The sequence below is a fragment of the Balaenoptera borealis genome (assembly GCF_965194805.1).
Source record: "Balaenoptera borealis genome assembly, chromosome: 9".
Classification (NCBI taxonomy): domain Eukaryota; kingdom Metazoa; phylum Chordata; class Mammalia; order Artiodactyla; family Balaenopteridae; genus Balaenoptera; species Balaenoptera borealis.
In genome coordinates, this window is record NC_138873.1 from 40,315,958 (window position 1) to 40,343,906 (window position 27,949).

General features: G+C 37.1%; 1 protein-coding gene and 1 long non-coding RNA gene across 2 annotated transcripts; one reads left to right on the forward strand and one right to left on the reverse strand.

The window, feature by feature from the left end:
* Positions 1-15,480, forward strand: LOC309635312. Its single transcript, XR_014248755.1, has 2 exons — positions 1-6,714; positions 6,745-15,480. It is a non-coding gene; the product is annotated as an uncharacterized lncRNA (long non-coding RNA).
* Positions 14,825-27,769, reverse strand: GJA1 (gap junction protein alpha 1). The gene is made up of 2 exons (XM_082406222.1): positions 27,586-27,769; positions 14,825-17,738 (listed from the first exon to the last, which is right to left on the reverse strand). The coding sequence occupies exon 2, from the start codon at positions 17,720-17,722 to the stop codon at positions 16,574-16,576; it is 1,149 nt and encodes a 382-aa protein (XP_082262348.1). The 5' UTR covers positions 17,723-17,738; positions 27,586-27,769; the 3' UTR covers positions 14,825-16,573.
* Between the last annotated feature and the right edge of the window lie 180 nt (positions 27,770-27,949).

Below are 27,949 nucleotides of genomic sequence, written 5' to 3' on the forward strand. Positions count from 1 at the left end.
TAGTTTTTAAATAAGATGAATGACATCAATGTTATAAGAGTGAGAGAGGCGACTTGAGAACACTCTGTTATAAGGTACCTGCACTGTCCATGAAGCATTAGTGTTACTTGAAGATGCTCTTAGATTTGTTGTAAATGTATATTGCAAACTCTAGGGTAACCACTAAAAATTTTTTAAGAAGTATAATTGTTATGTTAAGAGAAGGGAGAAAATGGAATCATAAAAGGCTCAGTTAATACTAGAGAAGACAGAAAAATGGGAAGCAGAAAAGAAACAAAGAACAAGGGCGATGAATAGAAAGTTACCAATTTGTCTCCCATGTGCTCAGAAACAGAACTATCTGGTACTATGGTGGTGGAAGATTTGCCACCTTTTCTACTTGGATCACTTTGGTCACCAGATGCTAAGGATTCTGATACTTAGATGCTGTCCCTGCTCCTACTGGTGATCAGGAGAGTGAAAAGAATGTATTATATTCAGTTATGTGTATCTTAAAGCAATGCTGCCATGAGCTCCTTGCATCTTACAGGAGCTTTAATAAAACACTCCTCTCAGTTTTTATTCCCCAACACTTCTCTCAGGACAAAGTAATGAATCCATGGAAACTGGGCCAAAAGATTATCTCAATGACAGACACATTCCTTCACTCAGAATCACTGTCCCTTTTTTCTCTTCCTGAGATAATATCCTTAAATAGAACTCTATTCATTTATTCTGAGAAGTTATTATGCCTGCAGCACACGATGGGGAAGACTGGTGAACAACAGTGAATATAAACCCAGTTCCTGCCATCAATAAGTTGACATTCTCGTAGAAAAGGTAGGGGACAAAAATAGACAATTACAACATAGTATAATAAATGCTATGACAGAGAGGATATATGAATATAGAAGCACAGGGTAAAAGTACTTAACCTAGACTGGAAGGGCTAATGAGAAAAGATATGATGACCAAGATAGGTTGTGAAAGATGGGAAAGGGTTAGTTAGGTGAGGAAATACGCTGCAGACAATGTGAATCACATATGCAAAAACAGGGAGTTGGAAGAGAGCCTGACATTTTCAGGGTTGTGCTGGCACTCAGGATAATTTCTTTTCCAGAAGCCTCCTTGCTTCATTTTACAACATGACCTCTGTCTGGGCCTGCACCTCAATCCACCAGACATCCAGGGACTTTTCTTAAACTGAGGATTAATAGTTAAAGTGCAAGATGGAATCGTGTCTGAGTAAAACTCAATGACATTGTTAAAAAGAGAATGTGAAAGGTAAAATAAGGAGAAGAAAAGAGATAAAACCTAACTTCCTTCCCCCACAAAATGTCAGGAGGTACCATATTCCAGGTATTTTGTTGGTTCTGGGCCAATAAGTAGAGTGGGGAGATGGTATTCAATCCATCATGCCAAGAAGAAATTTGTACTAACATATTTGTGATTTGTGAGAGATGCCAATACCTGTCAAATTAAAATATGAGAAAACACAAGCCTTTGTCAGCAACTGACTAAAATGACAGGTGCTAGCTTTCCTAATATGACCCAATCCAGTGAATTCTCATTCTTTGCTGCAAAAACAACTGCAGAAATTATCTGATGTCCCGTGTTAGTCTTGGTCATTCTGCTGGCCTAACATGCAGGACGTTTGCCAGGAAGAAGAGGGTCAGTTGTGTTTTTGAGGCCCATACTTTGGGGTCCCGCATTTTGGTATCCTCAGAAAATCTAGCTAATTTATCTTTAATTGCCTTTTCACCTTAATACAGTGTCCTACCTTAAGTTGAGAAATCAGCCAGTCATCCCTAAGCAACCATAGATGTCAAAATCAATCAGATCTCATCCTACAAACAAGTTAAACAAGTTGCAAAAGCTTGAGATTTCATCCTCACAGTATGTAAACGTAGCAATAAATTGTGGACTTAGCATGCCAAGACAGAGGATAAAATGAAAATAATTGGTCATCTAAAGTTCTCTCTGCAATGGGGGGCTGGATCTCAAAGAAGATAATTTTTTAAAGCCTGAGTGAAAATGCTTATGCTTCATTCCTTGCCTTTCATTCCTATTCTGCTCCTTCTTGATCAAGATTATTAAATCAATAAAATTTTTTAAAACTCTTACCTTGATTTCATAAACATTATTATCTCTAGCTTCCCATCTCACTTTTCCCCTGGATTCAATCCAGCAGAGAAAAGTGTCTTCATCTGTTGCTTAAACCACAGCAACCCCAATTCTCCTTCATGGCATTTCTTTTCTTTTGCATTAAGTTCAGTTGGTTTACTAGGAAATAATTTCTTTCCTCAACATTACCCTTTGAACTAAATAAAGGTATTGAGTAGATGTGGTTTCTAGATTTGGTTCCAGAAAATATTTATGTGGAGAAAAGTTGAAAATAATAGATAACTCCAGAATTTATTCATTTATGTCAAGTCTTTTATGTCTTTTAAGAGCCTCTGCCCCAAACCTTTGGATTTAAAAACACCTTTTTTGTTTTCAGAAAGTTTAAGGATCTAAGGTAACATCTAGAAGAATAAGTAGGTAAGAACATTTAATAAAAATAGATTGTGAAATAGTAGACTGAGCCCTAAAAGGTCCTAGATAATAAAACCTATTTTGAAATTAAAATAACTTTTATAACGCCATTATAACACAACACTAGACACAGTTCAATAAAACAGATTTGATGGACCAGAACTGACTCTATTATATGTAAATTATAATATAATATGGGAAGCATCAAATCAATTAGAAACAGATGGGCAGTTTAAAAAACTGTGTTGGCCAAAATATTCAATGTCATAGAAAGTTGGGAAGAGACGGTTAGAGACTGAAGAGACACAACAGAATGCAACATGTGGACTTTGTTTTGTCTCAAATGCAAAGAAATCAATTGTAAAAAGACAACCATGAGCTATGGACTGGGTACTAGTCAATATTAAGAAATTATTTTAAATTTTGTTACATGTGATAAAGGCATGGTAATTATATTTTGAAAAAAGGAGGTGTCTTTCTCAGGTAGAAAAGCATACTCGATTATTTACAGGTGAAATGACCAGATACCTGGGATTTGTTTTAAAATATTCAAGATTAAAAAAGAAAAAAAGAGTGAAGGAGAAATGAAATAAGAAAGACAAAATAATCATTGGGAAAGTATGGGGATTCATTACACGATTTTTGCTACATTCAAGTTGTTTTGAAAATTTCTGTAAAAAAGTTTTTCTAAAAAAACACTGGAATCATTTCTTCAAATAAATCTCACATTGAAACAAAGCAGAGTGTTTTGCTGAAGGAAGAGAGAGAAGAGAGCTACAAACTCCTAGCTCTTGACCCTTTCCCAGGAGAGTCCCTGAAATGTCTCTGTGGAACATGGTGTGAGAACGGCAGCATCTGGTTCAATTCCCTCAGCTGATAGACAGCAGAGCTCTCTCCAAGCACCACGGTGTCCGAGTTGACTCTTCCCATCCCATAGCTGATCTTTTTATAGGAGTACTCACCTTCCTGCACAAACCCCTCTTCACCTGCCCAGGTAGGGATCTCCCTGTATACATTCTGACTTCACCCCTTCCCTTGCTCTTGGTGCCTGAGAATTTGGTAAATATGTTATTCATCTTTTGATTTGTTGTCCTTATATGCAGAATATTTTATCATGGGACTAACCATAGTTTTCATCTTAATAAAGGATGCTTTTTAAAAAGAAAATGGTGTAGAGGCAATAGGTCAACTACTCAGACAAAAAATCAATAGATGCCTTAACGTAGGTTCTACTCCAAAAATACAAGAGTAGTAAAAAGTCAAATGTAAAATAAAAAGCATAAAATGAACAGCTAAAATAAAATTGTGGTTAAATATCAAGGTAAAACATACGTAGGTAAAAGATAGGGTTTTCTAATCTTGAAAGTAAAAATCAAAATTTTTACTATACGAAGTCTAAAAAATTTCATCCCCAAAACATACAAATGTTTTAAGGGTTAAAATCACATAATAAGCTAGAAAAAGAGCCATAGCAAAAAAAGACAAGTGGTCAAACATTTTATTATTAAAAAAAGCTCTTAAACATACTAAGATCACAGAAGAGCAAAAGGCTAAGGTCATAAATAGTCATTTCATATGAGAAAAATACCACAGGCATATCTATATAAATATCTATATTATTCTTGTCACTATTAATTAATATAATTGTTAGGTAAATGAGAGTTTTTACCTACCAAAACAGCAATAAAAATGTATCAAATATAGTTCTCACTCAGTCCAAAAATGTCTTTAACATATTCAAATCTTTGACTCTAATTCTTAGAATTTATCCTAAAGAAACAAATCTTATTAAAAAAATAAATTGTTCATTAAATGTTGCTTATCACAGTAAAAAGGTGAAAACAAGTCAAATGTTCAACAGTAGGAGATGATTAGATAAATAATGATTCAAATGCTTAATAACATTTTAAAAGATTCTGTTAATGCAAAAATGTTTACGTTTTAAGGTTAAGTCTAAAAAAATTAAAGGATGTAGATTTTAATATAAAAATGGTCACTAATATTTTCAAATTAAAGGCTAACTTTTTCATAGATTCAAAATAAAATCGATTTAGTCATTATTTCCTTTGGATGTTGAGATTAAATGATTTTGTTCTTCCCTGTTTTTTGTTAACTTTTAAATTTCTCTCAAATTTCCTCTAATAAATACTCACTACTTTTATGATTTTGTTAAATATAATTTGGAAAAAGTGTGTGCTCTACTCGCAGTGTAAACAACTTTACACTGTGTATTTATTAGGAAAAAATGACATAGAAGTTTGGCAGTCTGAGCTGTTCCTTGATCTTCATAGTGTTATAGTATGTCATATTGAAATTTATCTTTTCCCTTAATTATAGATCTTTGTATCAAGCAGCTAGCTAGGCAGAAAGTGAAAAGGAATGGCTGGGTGAAGATGAAATAAAGGTCTCTGGCAGAGCTACTGATCTTCCCTTAGCAAAATTCTTGGAGATTCCGAAAGGTAATGCCTCATATTATACTGAACCAAAAATTGCCATCATGATCAAGACATTTTCTATCATGAGCCTAACACAATGTCAATAATGTTAATAACCACATGCTGATCATGGAACATAGTGAAATATTTGAGATATGTTATTTAGGGGAAAAAGAGCATTCTGCCTACTAAAGTTTCTTCTTTTAATTTTAAAAACATGGCTAAAATATGCATACAAGTATTGCAGTATTATTTATAATAATGGCAAATTGGGAAAAAACTGAAATGCCCAACAATAGAGGCATAATTAAATACAGTACTGACTATTCATCCTTGTGGAATATTATATAACCACTAAAAAATGAGGTAGGTCCACATACTTTGACATGGAAGTTTCTTGTAAAGAATAAATAAAATAATTGACAAGCTATATGTATATCTGTGTATAATTTGATTCTCTTTAGGGCGTGGGTTGGAAGGGGCCTTCACTTTTTTACATCCTTCTGCCTTTGCATTTTTGGGATGAGAAGATGTTGCTTTTATAACTAAAGAAGAAGGAGAGGGAGAAGAAGAGGAGGAAGAGGAAGAGGAGGAGGAAGAATCAACAGTAACAGGAGCAGCAACAGAGCAAGGAAGGAAGGAAAGAAGGAAGAAAAGAAGAAAGGAAAAAAGGAAGGAGAATTTGCAACTGACGCCACCAGATGGATATAGAGCCATTCTCTAGAGTTGGTCTTGACTATCCACAGAGGGTGTCACACAACAGCAATGTCTTAGTGAAATCACTGTAGGCCACCATATGGTTCTAAATTTTTATAGCTCAAATATCAGTTTACCAAGAGCTGATCTATTTCTGCAATTGAGGCCTGATGTTTTTTTCCAAATATGAGGCAGATGTAAAAACTAGGAAACCACTGCATACATTTATTATTAGAAATAGATGTAAATATTGACCCAGAGCCTCACATTCTCTGATCAACCTCATCCCCTCACCAACAAGGACATTTGGGAGAGCAGAGTGGGCAAGGGTGCAGATATGGTTGTAGAACTTAACTGGGCCACTTACTGCTACTGACTTTGGTCAAGTTTCTTAACCTCAGTTTACACATCTGTAAAAAGAAGATAATAATTATCTCTCAAGTTTGTTGTGCAGAAAATGGTATATGAATATACAGAGCAGGTAGTTTGATGAGCATAGAAAATGGGGGAAGAATTTGATGTGGATGGCTAGTTTCAACCTATATGTCTATTTCCCTAATGGAGGTATACCTGACTTAGAGCCAGAGAATTGTATCTGCTACAATTGCATTCATTAATTAGCAGTCAATATATTATTACTTTGCCAGACAAAACGCTAGCACTAACAATACTGCAGAGAAAAAGAAAAAAAAAGGCTCCTGTTTTCATAGTGATTCCCTGACTTACTATGGTTGGAGTTATGATTTTTTTACTTCGTGATACGCATTCAGTAGAAACCATACTTCAGAATTTGAATTTTGATCTTTTCCAAGTGAGCGATAGCAGTACAATGCTCCCTCATGATGCTGGGCAGCTGCAGTCAGCCATGCAATCACGAGAGTAAACACCCAATACGTTTACAGCAATTCTGTACCCATACATACAGACATTCTGTTTTTCACTTTCATTACAGTATTCAATAAATTAGGTGAGGTATTCAACACTTTATCTTTAATTGGCTTTTTGTAAAGATGACTTTGCCCAACTCTAGGCTAAAGTAAGTGTTCTGAGCATGTCTAAGTTAGGCTAGGTTGTTCTGAGCATGTCTAAGTTAGGCTAGGTTTTTCTGAGCATGTTTAAGTTTGGCTAGGTTGAGCTATGATTTTCAGTAGGTTAAGTATATTAAATACACTTTTACTTACAATGAGTTTATCAAGACGTAACCCCATCTTAAGCCAAGGAAGATCTGTATTAGGGAAGTCAAACACTAAACCATTCAGCCCACATTGTAAAGAAGAGAGCAAGGTGCCATGGGACTGTAAAATGGGCAGCCCAAGGAAATCAGAGAAAGGTCCCAGGAGGAAGCAACATTTCAACTGAGAATTGAAGGGTGAGTAGGAGTTAGCTAAGTGAAAGATGTAAGAAATGAATAAACAGAAACCTCAATTAAATAAAGTCAGAAGACTCTCACACCCAGCTCCAATAGCAGAGCCCAACAGGAAGAAGAAAGGCTCCTCTTCTTTCCTGACAACAACTCAGCCAAGGAAAAGCCATGGACATTTCGTTTACTACAGCCCTCCCAACTTCCTTTTCCCCTCTATAAAAGCATCCTCCTTCCCTTGCTGTGTGGGCCTTGCCTGTGGCTCACTGTGGTTGCAGACCCCGAATTGCAATTCTCTGCTGATCCCAAATAAACCCATTTTTGCTGGAGAAATAACTGGCAGTCTATTTGTTTTAGGTAAACAAAGAGGAGGAGGAGGAGTGTGACTCAGGCAGAAGGAACCGTTTGTGCAAGGACCACAGGTGGGAAGAAACTGAGAGATTTGGAGGTACTAGGAAAAGTCGAGAACAGCTGTGACAGAGGGCTATGAAGAGCAATGAGACTGCAAAAAAGTCAGATCCTGCAGATCCAGTCTGCTTAGAGGCAGACTGAAGGATTGCAGTCATTATTTCCGCAAAGACAAAACGAGTCATTAAAGATTTCTAAACTGGAAATTCATGCTGTCTCCCTTCTCCATTCTTTTCCTTTATGTTAATAATACTCCTTTTAGCTGTCTTATAGTGGGGACACATTCTGACCCTTATTCTTTGTAAGGTTAATATTTACTCATCAAATTCTCAGAGTTCTGAAAGTGACTATGTGTCCCTATCTACTGTAAGAACTGAATTTATTTAAAGTATTCTCACCTTGTGTTCTTTTCATATTTGTAGTGGTCTTAATTTTCTAGATCTCATGTATATCACCAAATGTGGTGTCAGACACTAAGGTTTGTTTTTCAATGGCTTTCTGATTACACAAATTGTCCTATCAGTGTTTTACTTATTACAGTTTTTTACAGAAGTAGAAAACACAGAGGTAATATTTTGACACTCAGAATTTGACCACACTGGATTTTTTTTTCCCTAGCCATACTACTTTTCCTTTTGTTCATTTCCTTTGAAAGAAATTGTAGCCATTAGTTAATGCCACCCATTTATCAAGGACTGTCCTATACACGTCACTCACATCTCATTTAATCATCACAATAACGTTGCAGGAATGAATTTCTATTTTCTTTAGAGTTGGGGGACTGAAGCTCAGAGGTTATATATCTTGTTCAAGGTCACAGGGTAAATAAATGACAAACACTTCCCCAAATAGGCAGTTTCAGTTTACCTGTGCTTCTGCCAACTTCAAAAGTTCCTAGAACCATAAATGTAAATTTTTAAAAAAATGTATTCCTAGATAGACTCTCAAAAAATTCATGTCTGAAATTATAGGCACTGAAGAAGGTGAGAGGAAGAGTATTCTACTCCTCAAACCTCTGGCCCACAAACACCTAAAAATATGCAAAATCTGATCATTGATGAAAAATACACATTACTTGCTATAAATGGAACTGAATGGTAAGAATAAAAGTGAGTACTCCACGTCCAAACCATCAATACAGCTTTGCCCTGACACATGGTTGTATTTATGGTTTGAGGAGATACTAAAAATAACAAGAAAGGGCAGAAGTCTTGTTTAAAGCAGCATCTTTTAAAAATGTGTAGCGTGCAAGGATGAACACAAGACCAAATCTTATTTAATGTGGCAAGAATTTTTTCAGACACCCTTTTCTTATAAATTTCTCATCTAGTTCCACTTACATCATTTTTGCTTGACATATCATTTCACCACAGAGCACATTTTTATTGATTATCCAAGTTTTGTGAATACTTTTTAAGAGACAACAGAGTTTATGTCTCACAAATATTGGAAATTCCCCAGAAGTCCTGGGAATTTTGGGAAATCTTAAGACATTCATGTTTATAATTCTTGAAGACATTTGCAGCTTTAATGTAATGTGGCTTTTAACAACAGTGCCTGCTTTTTAAAGGTCATCTTGCATCTAACCACAAATTGAGAGGATTGTTCGAAATATTTTTTGAATGAAAAACAAAACCCTGTCTAAATACCTGAACCAATCAGATTATTTTTGTCATCACAAACTATGGGGTTAACACTATGGTAGACTGATTTATAACAAATTTAAAGAGTGAAATTTTGTTTTAATAATTTATTTCCAAAGCTAAAATGCTGCTGTAAACAAACAAAAAAGCAGTAAATTCCTTAGTTAACTAGCTAACTACACTTTTTTTCTCTTAGAACTACTCTTCTTTATCTTACAAGATTAGAATACTTTTATATGAACATGTGCCCACACAGAAATCTTTCTCTAATTTGATGTTACTTATAACACATTATAGCTTCTTTAGCTCTTTTTCTCTCATACATAATAGCTATTTATTATGTAGAATCATCAGTTTAGAGGCAGAGTTTGGCTATAATGCTGACTAAAAAGACTGGTCAAATGCCAAATGGTAGCCTGGTTCCCACATTTGCCACATTTGGAATTTTGGATAACCATCACCTACAGCTCTTACACTCTTTAATCATAAAGTGTTGCAAGTCCTCCAGACAAGTGAGGACGAGAGTAAAAATGAAAATTAAACAAATTTTTTGATGGTTTCCGATGATACTCTTTAATTACAAATGTTAAACTTCTGCTAGATTATTCCAGAGTTACTATCTAAATGTTTAACTTGCACTAGTTTATTAAAAGGTAAATATTTAAGGGAACAAGGTGTAAGGTATATATGGCAAAAGGAAGTATTTGATACAAAAAATCAACAAACAAAACCCAACAACAAAATTGTTCTAAATGTGTGTAAGAAAAAGAAAGAAAGGAATTTGATGGAAGCTTTATATCACTGAAATTGTTTTAACTTCTACTGTAGATTCATGGTGGGAAACAAATTCCATAATTGAAACTCCAGCTATGAACAAAACCTGAGAGGAATAGAATGTATATATTATATTTTAAGCTATCAAAAGTCAGAAAATTCTAGTGAGAGATTAGACTGAAGAAATAAAGAATGTGAAAATGGAGAAGAAATATGATTGAAAGTTCTAAACTGAAAGAAATAACTTCAATAACATTATAATTTATTGCATCTGCTGTCATTTTTATTTTACAAATTATGAATTATAAAATTATAAATTATATGATATTTCAAGTATACAGAAATAATATAACAGGAAAATCTCTATTATAGTTTTATATTTACCTTTAATTACAAATGACAGGATGCTGGATATAGTTACATTTAACTTCCAAATTACTCAGTTTCACTGAAATTTGAAACTCATGGTTCCCCCAAATATTTTTGAATTAACCTGCCCAAGGAAAGGCAGTCATTGACAAGCTTGGCTAAAATATGAAAAATTGTCTCAGAATAAACATTTTCTTTAACTAGCTCTCTGGTTGTGTCTATCTTTGAAAATGTCTTTATATAGGGAGTAGCTTGAATGATTAGAAATTAATATGTTAGCAAATTATAAAGGTCAATTTAATTCCAGTTGCTCTAAGTTGAGAAAAACTTGAACGTGAGCCGCAATCACATCAAAGTCTTCAAAAGCAACGGCCAATTTATACTCTAGGACTCTGGGTGGAGTTGAGGCTTCAAGTAGTGTTTTAAAGAATATCAAACTTTTACCCTTTACCCTCCAGAGTTCTTTGAGTTAACCTCAATTGAAGTTGTTTTCTCACAGGCTTAAGGTTAGTTTAAATTTTTTCAGGGAAGGGTTCCTAAATTAGTTAACTGTGTTCAGAATTAATAAATATACCTGAATATATGAAATATATAACTCTGACCCAAGCTTTTCAAAGCAGAAGGCAGTCTTACATTTCTCTCCATTTACTTTTAAAATAAAATAACCCTCATGGTTTCTGCTACCATAGCAACTAAAAGTTCTCTTATTGTCTATACTAATTCTGATGAACAGTTTTGTAAAAAGTAACTGACTAAGAGATTCCAGCACAAATACCCCCCCAGGCTCCATTTCATTCCATGTCTTGTAGGAACAGATGGCTCATTACATTAAATAAGACCTGAGACCAGGGTTGGCTTTCTAAAGTGGGTGCCTCTTGAGACAGTTTTTATATTCAACAGGAAAGTGTGTGGGCATTCAAATTACTCTACACGTCACAGCCCAAATAAGCATTGGGTCATTTGAGAGAAACATCTGGAGACCAGAAGAAAAAATCTGACTTAAAATTTCAACACTTTGAAGACCAGGAAACAAATGCAAAAATTTTCCTCCAAATTTGCTTCCTTCTTTATGTAGTATTCTTGTTACTCTACTGTCCTTGAAGCAAAGTTCCACGTCTGCTCTTGAGTTCTGAAAATTGCCAGCTGCAAATTCTGACATGCCAAGGGCTCAGCTATATTTGCCCAACCAAGAAAAGGTAAAAACAGAATCTTGGAGCCAGTAAAGATTATAAACATGTTTCTATACTTTTGGTGTGCCGTTTATAAAAAGAACCCACTTTAAGACTTTAATAAGCCCCCAAACTTCATTATTTTGCTCTCCCTCCAAGTACAAAGCATGTTTTGGCATGTTGGAATTTGAACTTTGGAATTTTTAGGAGAGGCAGTGTGTGGGCAAGGACCTAGCACCCTGGGCAGGTAGAGGTTCAGCAAGTTTCTCAAAATAAGGTGAAAGAACAGCCCATGGCCTGGAAGCTTCTTTAGGACCCACAGGGGCTAGGATGATAATGCACTGAACCAAAAGAGTTCACTAGACTTCTTCCCAATATTTAAGGACTTTAGACAATCCTACCGCTTTTAATAATAGGTAGCATAAGTTTGTGCATGAAATTCTGAAGTAAAACGATGGTAATATAAAATATATGATTATCTAACAAGACTAGGTAATTTCATGTAAAAGCAGAGGCTTTGCTTAAATAAGTTTCCTATTGTTTACAGAGTAAGAAACACTATTATAAGACTATAAAAATGACCCTGAAGTTTCTCCTTCCTGTTTCTAACATGACCATCCTCTCCCCCATTTCCACCCAATATTAATTATTTTTCCCCAGCAGATTCTAGAACTGCACTTCCCAATTCAATAGCCATTAGCCACATACAGCTATTTAAATTAAAATTAAAATAATCCTTTTCTAAACAACCCTCAGAATAGGAGAAAATATTTGCAAATGAATCAACGGACAAAAGATTAATCTCCAAAATATATAAACAGCTCATGCAGCTCAATATTAAAAAAACAAACCAATCAAAAAACGGGCAGAAGGCCTAAATAGACATTTCTTCAAAGACATATAGATGGCCAAGAGGCACATGAAAAGCTGCTCAACATCACTAATTATTAGAGAAATGCAAATCAAAACTACAGTGAGGTATCACCTCACACCAGTTAGAATGGGCATCATCAGAAAATCTACAAACAAACGCTGGAGATGGTGTAGGGAAAAGGGAACCCTGTTGCACTGTTGGTGGGAATGTAAATTGATACAGCCACTATGGAGAACAGTATGGAGGTTCCTTAAAAAACTAAAAATAGAATCACCATATGATCCAGCAATCCCACTACTGGGCATATATCCAGAGAAAACCATAATTCAAAAAGACACATGTACCCCAATGTTTACTGTAGCACTATTTACAACAGCCAGGTCATGGAAGCAACCTAAATGCCCATCAACAGACAAATGGATAAAGAAGATGTGGTACATATATACAATGGAATATTACTCAGCCATAAAAAGGAACAAAACTGGGTCATTTGTAGAGACGTGGATGGACCTAGAGACTGTCATACAGAGTGAAGTCAGAAAGAGAAAAACAAATATCATATATTAACCCATATATGTGGAATCTAGAAAAATGGTACAGATGAACCTGTTTGCAAGGCAGAAATAGAGACACAGATGTAGAGAACAAACATATGGACACCAAGGGGGGAAAGCAGGGGAGGGGGTGGTGGTGGTGTGATGAACTGGGAGATTGGATTGACATGTACACACTGATATGTATAAAATAACTGACTAATCAGAACCTGCTGTATAAAAAACAAATTAATTAAATTAAATTAAAAAAAATAATAATCCTTTTCTTCAGACTCACTAGCCATATTTCATGTGCTTCAATAGCCACATGTAGCTAGTGGCTACTATAGTGCACAGAATAGAACATTTCCACAACAGAAAGTTCTACTACTTCTAGAAGATTCAAAACTTTTCCATTTTTTAAACCTGAAATTTTATGCCAAAAATGAGTATCTAATAAATATTTGTGGAATAAAACTGCATAGTTTTCTCATAATTTTAAAACACAGCTCAATTCAATTTTTAGTTGTGGAAAATAGGCAGCCAATTAAGGTAAGCAAAACAGAGTGGAACATCATTTTTAAAACTTCTGGAAGGCTTCACATTGTAAGCTTCATGGAGCAGGGGACTATGGGGTCATTCTAATAATCACCACTACTTAACAAAGTGTCTGATATATGGCTGGTGTCTCAAATTTTTAACAGTGATTTCCTCTGGAATTAGAACTTCTCTGATGTCTCTGTTGGAGAATGGGGAGACCTGAGGTTTGATTTTCAATTTCTTATAATAAAACTGTAGTTTAAAACTGTATATTTATAATATACTTAGATTTTTTTTTTTAAATAGTGACAAGCTTTAAAGTTTGGGAAATGTTTAAGATGGACTATTTTTTAAAGATGTAACTTGCCCTCCCACCTCCATACATATACATCAGAAACCTACATTCAGTAGTCTAATTATTTGTCCATCTGTACCCTATGAACTGTTTGTGAACACACATTCAAATAAACCACGTTTCTCTATTCCCCATTGTAAATGCAAACACATACATGCACAGAGAAAACTTGCCTCTCCCTTCAGATTCTCAGCCAGGCAAATGGTAATACTTGAAGAAATGTTGATACTACCAATTATATTGACTCAGAAACTGGTTAGTAGACAATCCTTTGACTTTAGGCACATCCCGTAACATTTGTTCATTAATTAAAAAAAAAAAAAAGAAGCCACCGAACTGAACTAAGTTATTTCTAAACTAGTAATATTTTTATGTTCCAGGCATTTACTAGTTTGCTTTGTGATGTGTTCATGTAAACAATTTTAGTAAGTTAAAAAGCTTTTGGGACTTCCCTCAGTCCAGTGGTTAAGACTCCATGCTTCCACTGCAGGGGGCATGGGTTTGATCCCTGGTCTGGGAACTAAGATCCCAAATGCCACATGGTGTGGAAAAAAAAAAAAAAACTTTGTTGAAATGTGACTTAAAAGTGCTAATACATTTTATATTTTAAATTACAGCAATACTATCAGTTGCCCAAAATTGTTCTTGCCCCTATGAATGGTTCAATTTTCCTTGGGTGTTAAGAATTTTAAAAATCGTATTTTCTGTGTTTTCACAATGTCTTGGAATAATAGAATCATAGATTTATTTCATTCTTTTGTCACACAGCATAACCATACTCAAACCAACCCTGCTCTTATTCTTTTATATCTGGGAGGCCCTATAGCTTTAAAATTTTAGCATCCTCATCTTTTTATGCTTACTTCTGTCATGTGTGGATCTACTAAATTACTCACTTTAGACTCTATCACACATCTCATTAATTTTATATTCCAAATTCAACACTCTAATACTTTATCTTCTCTGTTGAATAAATATCCAAATATGTTAATCAATGTTGCACTGAATCTAGCTAATAACAAATACTGTCCTTTTAAAGATTCTGGAATCTTGTGAATCTTATTTGCCCATATCCTCATAACCAATGGAAATGTCTTTGATAATTGTGAATTGATGCAATAAAAGTTTTAAAAAATCACACAGGATATAAAGGCTATCTTTATACTAAATTAAAACTTTATTGAATAAAGAACACTCTCCAGAACACATGATCAGATGGACTAGGTCTACATTACATGCAATGAAGCTGAACATGACAGTAGTTTAACATGGAATGTCAAACAAATTAGTATTTCTCATTGTACAAAACTGCTTATGTAGTTGACATGCAAGAAGAAAAGTATGATACTCTGCATTTTCACTAATCATCCGTGATGAATTTTAAAAAGACATTTGAAGAAACTGGTAGATTTCTTTAGGATAGATTTCAAATAAATTAGTTACATGTGTACAATTATTGAAACTTCTTTCAACCTCTTGCATTCCAAATAAAATCTTAGTGCAAACATCAAAGTTGCTGGTTACTCCAAAAGACTGTCAAACTCATAACAGAATACAAGTTCTGAATTAATGTGCATAAGTAGGACAAAACCAAGAATACCAGTTACTGCAAAATTCATTTAGGCACACTTAATAGTCCACTCTAAGCATTTTTTCTAAGTCTGTCACATTAAGTACTAAAGCCTGTTTACAGTACTAAAATTCTATCATTCAAGCATCAATGATTACATTTCAGGAAAAGAAAATCATTCATTTCAGCAATAGCATTACTGCTATATTCTAAAAAAAGAAAAAAGGAAAAAAAAAAGAATCATAATTAACAAAACCAGTATCCATAATAGGATACATGGGGAAAAAACATTTTAGGGGAAAAAAAAAATGTGCTTTACTTGCACAGCAGGAATTATATAATGTAAACACCATATTGGCCCACACCACAAAATCCATGAGAAAGGTTCAAATTTGAACACCATGTGTGCATTATTTTCAAATCTGTGTTTGTGAGTTTATACTGCATCTGCTTGTACCAATACATGACAAATAAAACACACTGTTCCACACACATTCACATACAAGTGATTGTTAAATATTGAGCATGGCTTGCTTCCCTGACTTTAACTCAAAAAATGTTAAGTGATATCCCAACTGTTTTTTAAATGTCTACAGAAATCATTAAATGAATGTGAATAGTAGTTGAGGAATGATGCAAAGTGATGGTAATAATAACGTGGATGTAAAAAAGAATGTATGTATAACTGGCTGAGATTTGCAAATGCATGGAAAGTCTTCTTCTGTGGGCCGTGTCTGAACTTTTAACTGATACCAAGAATAAAAAATATAGTAGCACAAGTCCATTGACACCTGGAGGGTCAGGCCTAGAAAGCTTACCTTCAAAGTGCAAATTTTAACAATGGAATGTTTTAGCAGGGACATAAGGACAATCCTTTGTCTTCTTCTTGATAAAGAGAAGAAGTAGGATGTTCAGGAAGTATTTTCTCCTGGCCAAAGTTATTTCAGTTTCTTGGTAAAACAAAAAAGTATTTAACTAAAAATATCACCCACCCACTCTTTCACATACACAGAAGTATTCTTAGGGGTGTGTGGGGAAGAAAAAACCCTTAACTATGGATCACCTAATGTAACTTTTATTTAAAATTTAAGTTCTTTGAATCAACTACATTAAATACCAACATGTACCTCCCTCATCCCTTCCCTCTCCACCTGCCTATCCCTAACACCCCCAGTGAACCAGGTATTCTAATGTCTTTGTGTTTTCTAAGCCTCGTGACAAGGCTGTTGAGTACCACCTCCAATGGAAAAAAATGAACACCTAAGGTGCACTTTCTATAGCACCTTTTTCTTCTCCACAATTGAGTGGAATCTTTATGCTCTCAAGACTGGACCTAGATCTCTAGGTCATCAGGCCGAGGTCGGCTGCTGGCACGACTGCTGGCTCTGCTGGAAGGCCGCTGGTCCACAATGGCTAGAGGCTGTAGTTCATGGCCAGCATCGAGCTTTTTAGAATTCTGGGGGTCATCAGGAAAATCAAAAGGCTGTGCGTGGGAGTTAGAGATGGTGCTTCCTGCCTGCCCCATTCGATTTTGTTCTGCACTGTAATTAGCCCAGTTTTGCTCACTTGCTTGTTTGTTGTAATTGCGGCAGGAAGAATTGTTTCTGTCTCCGGTAACCAGCTTGTACCCGGGAGGAGACATGGGTGAGAGGGGAGCGGTTGGGGAGGAGCAGCCATTGAAATAAGCATATTTTGGAGATCCACAGTCTTTGGAGGGGCTCAGTGGGCTGGTGGTAGTGTGGTAAGGATCGCTCTTTCCCTTCACGCGATCCTTAACACCCTTGAAGAAGACATAGAAGAGTTCGATGATGTTCAAGCCAAGAGACACCAAGGACACGACCAGCATGAAGATGATGAAGATGGTTTTCTCTGTGGGACGAGAAAGGAAGCAGTCCACCTGATGCGGGCAGGGATCTCTTTTGCAAGTGTAAACAGCACTCAAACTGAATCCATAGATGTACCACTGAATCAGCAAGAAGGCTACCTCAAAGACAGACTTGAAGAGGATACTGATGATGTAGGTTCGCAGCAAGCCCCCTCGCATTTTCACCTTGCCGTGCTCTTCAATGCCATACTTGAACTTCTTTATTTCAATCTGCTTCAAGTGCATATCCACATTGACACCATCAGTTTGGGCAACTTTGAGTTCCTCCTCTTTCTTGTTCAGTTTCTCTTCCTTTCGCATCACATAGAACACATGAGCCAGGTACAAGAGTGTGGGAACAGACACAAATATGATCTGCAGGACCCAGAAACGCACATGAGAGATTGGGAAAGATTTGTCATAGCAGACGTTTTCACAACCAGGTTGTTGAGTGTTACAGCGAAAGGCAGACTGCTCATCACCCCAGGCTGACTCAACTGCTGTCCCCAGTAGCAGGATTCGGAAAATGAAAAGGACTGACAGCCACACCTTCCCTCCAGCGGTAGAATAGGCTTGAACCTTGTCAAGGAGTTTGCCTAAGGCACTCCAGTCACCCATGTTGCCTGGGCACCACCTGAAAAGAAAAAGACAACTAAATGATCATAGACTACAGATTGTTAGTTTAATATACAGTTTCTTTCAGCCAGCAGTCAAAGTACTGTAAAAGGTCTCCTATCTTTCTAGCACTCTTCAAAAACAAACAAATAAACAAACAAAAAAACCACAAGTGCAAACTCTTCCATTCTCCCCTGAAAAGAGCTCTCAAATTTTCTTGAGATACGCTAAATCTTAGAAACAGCAGCGCCCATGTGCAGAGTAAATTGCGATCTTAACCTTGCGAAGATGTATTACTTGCTCAACCACTGTCTTACCACGTGACTTGAGAAGTTGTCTGCGCTAAGTGTCTGCTTATTTTATCCCTCTGAATGGTCCAATTAGAGGACTGTTCTTACCTGATAGGCCTGTGTCTGCATGCACACCCGAGCAAAATGTTGATATGTGGTATTCAAAAAGCATGGGTACCTAAGAATTGAGGTAAGAATGCCGATACCCATGCACACGCATGCAACCTGTTTTCAAACCTCATTCCTATTACATATAGTACTTTATTCCTAATTGTATCCTGAAATGTTTCTCCTTGGTAATTCAAGTGTCATTTGTGCATACTCTACAGTGTAGTCATTTATACTTCTCTGTTTCTTCTTAAGCAGTGACTTATGTGGTTCAGAAGTCTGTCTTCTGCCCAGAGGAAAATACGTTGTACTGAAACACACCATTTTGACACACTGTGTCACTAGATGCAGGAACCTACTTTCATAAAACAAGACTAAATGCACATCACATTTCAAGTAAGAGTTCAATTGACCTCGATACTAATTATAGCCTGAGAAATAAAAAGACAACTTTAGTGTTATCTCTAGTAAAAATGATTGGTTTTAATCTTTGGATTGCTGTACAAGTAAGTTCCTTTACTGGGCTTTGGGCCCTCAGTCCACGTACTCTATTTAACTTCCTATCAATACCTAGATATCATAAGCCTAGGACTTCCCCATTATTGGGGATGAGAAATAGCCTCATCTACAGATATGACAGGAATCCCAAAAGTTATTTAGTTCAATTTATTCTTCTAATGCCAATAGTCCTTTTAACTGATGAAAATTGAGGTCTTAAGTATATAGGAAATATTCAGCTATCCGTAGAGCCAGGAAAAGACTTTCAATCCCAAGACCAAGGCTTCCCAATGCACGACACTGGTCTTAAAATTATAGAAAAGCTGGGTTAACGTTAGAAATGTTTCCGTGCTTTAATATATACAATCTTAGCGGGGGCTGAAATCTGGTAAGAAATGAATAACACTGCACGTGGCAGCCAGAGAGAATATAGTCTAATTTTCAGCAGAGAGTAATTGGAGGGTTCAGAATGGGATGAAGTAGTCAAAGATTATTTAATAATTAAAAACAAGCAAAGCAAAGACTTTTCAGGAGCTTATTGAATTTTAAATAGTATAACTAAAAGTAGGATTATATAGGCTTCTTAGAAATATGTTTGTTGTCTGGATATAAAGAATTTTTCACCTGGTATTAAACTATAAGCCATCTTCTCCTTGTGGGAAGTAAATGAGGTCCATGGGAATCTTCTTCCCCACCAAGCAATATTACATTTCTGTCTAATGCCTGTACCTCCTGGCTATAGAGGCCAGAAAAAAATAAATTGGAAACCTGGCCTGGGATTTCCTGGATGGAACAAAGAAGAGATGCCTGATCCATAAACTGAAACTGTAGCAGCTATCTATATCAGCTATCTAAATTAGCAGTCTGGGCTGGCCCAGAGACTGGTGCCAAAGAAAGGGGGGTGGGTGACGGGTAAAGGTTGGAGGTGCATGGTAAAGGTTGGAGGTGGGTGGGCAAGTTCCAGGAAATAATGCCCCCCTGCCAGTGGTCATAAAAAAGGGAGCTTCCCCTCTAGGAAGGGCCATTTTAGATTGTGAAATTGATGTATGGAAAGAGCAGTCAAACAAGAACAAAGGCTTGTAGGACTGACAAAGAGAGTTAAATAGCCAGGGAAAAGCTGGAAAAGCTGGAAAAGCTTGAAGAGAGGGAGAAATTTAGCTTTGACGGACAGTTTGATATGAGAGAATGTAAAAGAAAGAAACTACAATTTAGCAGAAGACACTACACTGGGAATGAAGAAGCACAGTCCATGAGGGTCAAACAAATAGAACAGAATTTTTGAAGCTCTATCAATAGACAGTTTCGACGTGATGATGTGTAAATTGGTCCTGATTCTGTGTAGAGAATTACAATATTTTGCCAGTGTCATCTGCTTTTGTTCAATACTCCAATTTTGGGGGGATGGGGGTGGGGGGGGATGAATGACAAAAATAATCAAGTATAAAATGATAAACTGCACACATCTCATCACATTCATGCAATGATCGAGCTCAAGAAAAACTTAACGTGCTTCAGGTACACTGAGAAGTTGTCATTTTAGTCAGTGTTTCATTATTATTCAAAGTAAAATATGTAGATGCTTGTGGCAATTAATTACTAAGTTTCTTTACACTCTATGGAAAAATAAAACTTGACTTTCATATAATTCTGAGATTCCACAAAAATACCCTACAGTGCCACAGTATGTGAACTGGGTCACTGGGCAGCTCTCTAGGTAGTAGCCAAGTTGTCTTTTCTTTAAGCAGCCACCCAGTTGTCATTTGCATTAACTGAGTTATACTCTTTCATCTGAATGAGATGAATTATCCAACTGGACACCTAGTATCTTGTAACATGTAGATACCTGTTATTAGCACTATAACAAAAATAGTTAACAAAAAAAAAAAAAGATAACAAAAATCGTTATCTTTTTGGTAGTCATTCACTTTGCTGTAAATTAAAAGTTCTATCAACTGGTTGTCCCCTCATCCCATTATTTTCATTTTTCCAAGTCATAGTTGAAAAAGTAATGCCCTTTTATAAGAAGAGGTCATAATTATGTTTATAGAGTCCCTAGCATTGATTTACAGACTATATACCCCATTCACATTCACTAGTATGAGACAGGTATATTCCTTATTTGATATATGATAAAATCATGGCAGTTGAGCATATATCCTGTATATTCATGCCTTCACCTTTAGGTTCCCAGGGTGGAAATTTATATGTAGATTAAGGTCTAGGTTAAGGAGTTGTACAAAATTCTCATTAGAAGCAAATGCTTAACAGTAGCTGAACCGTCCTTCTTGTGTCCTCTATGTACCATATTAGATCACATTTTCCATTGCTCTTCATGGCCCTCTAGACTAGAAGCCAAAAACCAGTCATGCCAGGTGTGACCCGCCCAAGGACCCTCTGGGCCCTTTGCAGCGGTTCCGAAGGGCATCAGAATCACTTAGCAGCATGTGTTAAAAACATACATTCCTGACAGTCACCAGTTTGAATGAATATCATGGGGTGAGGGTGGGGGGTGGCTGTGAATCATTCTTTTGTTTCTTTTTCTTTTTCTAAACAAATGCACCAGGTGATTCTGAAGTAAGTTTTCAGGCCAAGAGGCAAATGTTTCTTGACATTTTTTGGTGCTCTGTCTCGTCTCTCGTTCAAAATATTTAGGAGTGGGGAAATGTCAGGAGAGCAGAAAGGGATTGAGTGTCTAAAAAGGCCAAGGGGATGGGTGGGCAGGGTTAGTATGAGAAGCAGAGGTCTCTGGGCAACTGGGAACTGAGCTTACCCTTTACTGTACAGCCCCCGTCCCTCCACCTCCATCGGCTGCTCCCCAAGAGCACAGGGACTCAAATGCTTTATTCAAAATGAAAAAAAAAACCTTCTATTTTAAGTTACTTTTGACCGTCCCCTTTTCCAGAGCCATATAAACAAATCACTGTGCCAAAGCTACAGTCACGTTGCTATGTCATTAATGTTCTAATAATTATTAGGAGAATTAGAATATATTTTACTTCCAATTTTAAAGATTTTCCCAAGAAGAGACACTGTAATGAGTTGAGAGTGGGGAATTAAAATAAAATAAAGGTAAAAGGATTGCTTCCTGGTAAAAATCCACTTAATGGATTTTTTTGGGGGGGAGGGGGCGGAAGTACCGTGTGTGTTTCTAATATCCTAAACCAAAACATTCTAAGCCCCTTGGGACTTCCCTGGCAGTACAGTGGTTAAGACTCCGAGCTTCCACTGCAGGGGGCGCAGGTTCAATCCCTGGTTGGGGAACTAGGAGCCGGCATGCCCTAGGGTGCAGCCAAAAAAAAAAAAAACTATAAGCCCCAAAACTAAACTGTAAACTCTCCTAATGTTTTTCTTTAATTTTTGTAAGAACCCCTCTCCCTTGCAGTAAGTGTCTTTGAGTGGGCTCAGTTGTGACCATTCCTCTCTAGTTACAACAGCCAGATGTGCTTTTGGTAATATTCATAGCCACACATAATTAACATAATCCACATTCAATCTGTCAGCAAATTCTATAGGCTTTATCTTCCCCTGAAAACAGACTATGAGTCTCACCACCACCCCTGCTCTTAGCCTGATCTCAGCCATCATCAGGTTACATGCCACCTTTCTTCAGGTTATATGACAAGAGCCTAGTTACCCTGCTCACCAATCTACTCTCCTTAGTCAGTCTTGAAAAACTAACAAGCTGATCTGCCTTGATCAGCTCGGTTCCATGCCCATGGCTTCTTCTGGTATCACCTCATCAGTCAGCACTCTAGGCCTGTCCCTTGCTACTCCCCTTGTTCTGTTTTTGTTTTTTAATGGCCCTTAGCTCTACTTGATATATTATGTATTTACTTGTTTATTGTTTGTCTGCCTCCATGACAAGGACTTATCACTATCTGCTTTCCTCAGCTAGAATGTGAGCTCCATTAGGGAGTTTCCTTTGTCCACTGCTGTATCTCCAGTGCTTAAAAGAGTTAAGAGATATTGAATATCTATTGAATGAATTAAAAGCGGCTTGTACAAAGAAAGGTACCACCTTTCTTTGAAAGGTTTCACCAGTTTTGTTTGTTTGTTTACTATCTCCTTGGGACTCTCTTAATTATAGTTACATATCCCAAACTTCCGAGGTTTCAAATTAAGTAAAAAGAGACTTCCACAGTAAAAAAAACAAAAAAAGTGGTATTGTCAGCATCTCATATTACACGGACATTTAAATTTTCAAGTGATAATTGCTGTAACAGAGAACTGTCTGAAACAGCATACTTTAAATGATTCCTGAACAGGCAATATGACTGAATTAAGAAAACAGGCTCTTTAACAAAGAATTTCTTAAACAAGGTCTTGAATTTATTACACAAGGGCATAGTGATTTGGGATTCTTGCAGAACTGCACCAGGTATCATAGATATATATGCAGTTTCACTATTATGCTGTTTCACAGGTTAAGATTTTAAAACAATAACACTAAAAAAAAAAACTTGTGTTGTCCAATTCTGTAGTATTCTAATTCTGACTGGACTACACAATTCAATTGTCGCTGAAAGAGACCCCACAGTGTCTTGCAATAGAAGAAATAACCTGTTAAAACTTGTGTTTATTTCAAGAATGATAAATCTTGGGGTAAGATTGGGGCTCCGAAGGGAAGAATAACAGCTGATACCAACCCTGGTTAATATAACATCTCTATATAGTTTGAGTGTATGTTAGGCAGTTAAGTGATTTGAATCAGGTGCCATAGAAAATGTATATTCCCAGTTCATCAGGTAATATACAACCTTTGTTTCCTTATACCTGGGTAGTTAGCCTAACTCTGTGATGTATCAAACCTATTCCGTGTAAACCTCTGCTCTATTTAAAATTCTGTCTCAGGGCTCCCTGATTAGCCTTAGATTCCTTCGTAAAGACTGAAATACTGCTACATTTCTGCAGGTATCTGATGTGTGGCATTGCTTTTTTGAGGGAGGTGGGGTGGGGTACACACTAACAAGCCTTCTTTCCTTGGCCCTCACCCTTTTTCATCACCCAGTCGGCATACATCAGCCTCCACAGAATGATGAGATGCGATGGCAGTCGAGGAGTGAGGGACTCCATCCAAAGAGACAATCCCCTCCCTCGTCCAATAGCTATCACTCAACTCCCCTACTAACGGAAGTTTCTAATGGTCACTTGAGGGGTGCTAGAGGAAAGAGCCTAAGTCAGAAGCTGCAGGCTAAAAGCCATCTTCTTAGATTGTGATCGGATGGACTTTAAAATAACGCTATTTCTATCAGTTTTGGTGCTTCCCCCAAATGTCACCTCCAAATTTACTAATTTTATTGAACAGCCTAGTTATTTTGTCATCATATAAACACACTCTTAGAGCCCTCACAAGTGTATTGATTAAGAACAGTCTATTTTCCTTAGTGAGCATTGAATGAGTAGCTCATGCACATGAAGCTCTTAATAAAAGCTCAGTAAAGTTTAGCTATTACTCTTTAAATGATTTTTAGATATAGATATAGGCCACTTATTTTCTAACTTTGGCATCCTTTCTTTAGCAAAATAGCAACTAAGAAGTGATTAACATTTTCCTAATGGTAATCAAAATTAGTTTTCTAGATGCTCCTGTAATGAGTACAATATTGCTATTTTAGCAACTTCAAAGAGATTCATGAGAAGGAGGAATTTACCCTTTATCAATTAATAGGGAGAAAAGACCATGAAGAGGGTCTTTGTGTTGCTATTTGGAGGCATCTCCTCTAAATCATGGAAAAAGTCATATACTATAGAATGTATCTGCCTAGAAAGCTAGGAAAACTTGGATGTGAAGGTTATTGAAAGTTAAGAAATTCTTAAAGAAAAATTTTTACATATATATATATATATATATATATATATATATATATATATATATATATATATAGCTCACCCTGATTTGTGTTTTAACTTTGGCAAAAGACAGTATGTACATACATAGCCAAATGGTGAATCTAGACAGGCAAAGTGGAGACAAAGTGGAGAATTTAGGTAGTTACCCGAAGGAGGTTGGGGGGAACTCCCATTGAGGAGAAACTCTGGGGATATTTTTTAAACTTGACTTATCTATACTGAATATTGACATTAGTGGTAAACACTAGATAATTAATAATTAATAACTTGTCTCCCCAGAGCTGAACTAACTAATGTGTGTGAATACGCTCCAACAATCTATTCAAACAATTGAGAATCTTGAAGGGAAGTCAGATCAGAACAGGAAAGGTGGAGTAGAAGGTATTAATCACTGGTGACTTTCCTATCATTCCCTTCCCTCGGTATCATACGTAGAGGCTCTGAGGCTCATACCAAGCTACCCCTCTGGATATCATCAGAGAAATGAAGGAATGCACTGTAATGTGAGGTTTCCATTCTTCTCTATGCAGGAATTGGAAACATGTAAGTAACAAAACAACTCTCAGTATCTGAAAACACACCCTTTCAGACGCTTGCTTGGAACCGTGTTTCCCAGGGTCAGCAACGTAAGAATTACACTGTAAAGGGCCAGGAATTGAGTGGATGGGGTGGCAGTGATAAATTATAAAAGGTAGTAGAAAAATGTGGAACATATTTAAACAGTGAAGAGAGTAGGATTAAAGCATTACCACTGCATTTTCCAGGCAAAGGACAGGTGATAACTATACTGACTTTGGAAACTACAAAGCACCAGACAGACACACTGCTAGGACAGAATAACCTTCTGGCAATCTGGCCTACATAGAAGAATTACCCTTTCTCCTGAAGGGTTTTCTACCTGGCTTTTTTCATTCTTTGAGACAGAGTTAATTTAATGAGGTCTCTGCATTACTGCAAGATTTTATTCTTGGCAATCCTTGTATAAGTTAGGCTTTTTAAAAATTTTTCATAATCTACTCTTCAAACTGCCTGAGGCATTTTAGACTGAGTTCAAGTGTGCCCAATGATCAGAGGGTGAGATTAAGCATCTTTTCATTACCAGCTTGGTTTGGGAAGCAGAAGAAATTAAACCCACCTCCAAATAAAGCCACGTCTATTTTTCCAACAGTTTATAGCTCTCCTCTTCCCACCCCCACTTTGTACTCCTGGAGAGAAACACAGGCACGCCCTAGGGTGAGGATGAGGTTGGTCAAGGAGAGCTTTTGATAAGCTTTATCAGAGATGCTCTGTAAACATCTGGATGGCCAGCCAAGAGGATAGGGTGGGCGAGCCGCTGCTGGGAACTCAAGATTTGAGTTTCCGAATTCTGTACTGATCTGCCTCTGGACACGTCATTAGCTCTTTACTCATTTCATTATGGGGCTTCCTCTGCTCTCCCCACCCCATCCCTATTCTTGGGAAGTTTTGAGAACTGAAGTGTTACAAGTGCCATTTAGGCACGGTAATTTCCAAGGTACTCAGATTTCTTTATGGTTGATACAGTAGGATTCAACAAGTTCAAAAAAAAAAAAAAAAGGACACTGCGGGTGCGGGTTTTGGAAGGGAAATTAGATTGACACATTTAATTCAATTAATCACTTGCTCTTCTTTTACTATTTGGCCACAGTCCATCTCCCCCCCGCCTCTCTCCCCCTCCCCCTTCCTTTCCAGTGGCGGAACTCGGACCTGCGCTGGGTTTGACTGTGAGGATTTGAGGGAAACTTCTCAGCAAACGTTCCCAAAGCGCGGAGGCTCGGCAGTGCAGGAGCCCCGGGCGAGCCGGGCAGATGATAAGATGGCAGGAGGCGGCCCGAGCCCTCCCGGCCCCAGGCCCCCGTCCTCGTTCCGCAAAGCTTTCATTTTTATTTGCTTTTCAGCATTCTCTGGTGCAAATACTTCAAACTGCAGGGTCACACCAAGAATTTAAACTAATTAGTCTGTGGAGTTAGAACAGACAAAATCCCTACCGGACACGAAAACGCACGGTTGCATTTCTGGCTAACAGAATGTGTGTTACCCATAAGAACATGTAGGAAATTGAGTCCTTTTAAATAACAAATCAGTGTTATCTTTGCCTACTGGCAGCACCGCACCCTGCGGCTCAAACTCAAAAAAGTTGCCCAAGAGCTCTGAAGTCTGCTACAGGTTCCGACAAGCGGAAGGCTGCGGGGGCGTGGGGCTGGGGGGAGCTAGCTCCCTCTAAGGCTCCGATTTAAGAAATTTCGTTTCCTATTCTTTCTAGGAGCCCCTGTCTTCGGAGACCGTTTTGGAAATGCACCCTGGCATATACTCTCTTCTAAACGTCCGTTCTCTCTCTGTTAATGCTTTGTTAAGTAACCACCACCCATTCAAGGGATTTCACCTCCTGAACTGCCAGCGTGGTCGACTCAGTGGTGGCTCTCCTGAGGTTCTCAAGATTTTTGCATAGTGGTTGCTAATACAAAGTAACCCTTTACTGTTGCTTTAAGAACCTCAATATTACAGCTCTGATTTTTATACCTTTTTGTTTACCGGGTAAAATTCTAGGAAGGGACCACGTGGAAGTCAAGCAGCAAGGTCTTAACAAAGCACTTTGTTAAGAAGTTTGCTTTGCAAGGCTATAGAACATCAATCAAGATTTCCATATGAAAAAGTACAAAGAGTAGAATTCTATAGCAAGCACGCTAAGCAAATTTGCACTTTGATTTTTCTGCTGTTGTCATTCAAACCCCCAACCTAGGCCCCCTAACCCCGCCCCCCTCAAAGTTACAAAGCACCTAGACTATTACTGATTACCCAAAAAAGTAAAATTATCCTCTAAAATGGAGAACCAAATATCCAGTAACTTTATTCTAATATTCTAATCCTAATCAGAAAGATCTGAATCTTATTTACCTGTTGCATTTTTAAAAGAAAACTTTTTAACAGTCAAAAAGTAAATACCGTAAGTTCAATTTTAAGTTTAAAACTATAGACACTTTCAAGTTCATCATTCCCTTTACAATATCATATGAAAGCTACATTTAACAAATTTTAAAACTTTAGAAAAGTTTTTCTTGTAGAAAAAGAAAGGAATAGGTAAAGGTCTTTTAAAAAACTTACTCTTTCTCTTGAAAGAAGTGAAGTAGGCACGCCAAGTGATTGAACTCCTCAGAGGATGAAGTCAAATGCAAAAGCAAGTCCAGGCCCTCAGACCTGTCTATTTAAAGTTTAAACGTCTTCAGCTATTTGGTACTTTCCTCACTCCTTCCCCCTAATGAACGAAAAGTGCTGATACCTCATAAAAGCTTTTTTCTTACTTGGAGCGCAGAGCTTTTAAAAGTTTCAAGCCACTGACTCAACAAGGAGGAGGGCCTAGAAGAAAGGGGCGGGGAAGAGGAAAGGCGGGCAGGAGAGTGGAGAGGAAGCCGGCGAATGTGGACGGGTGAGGGAGAAGAGGCAAAGAGGGGTAGCCAGCCCGGATAAA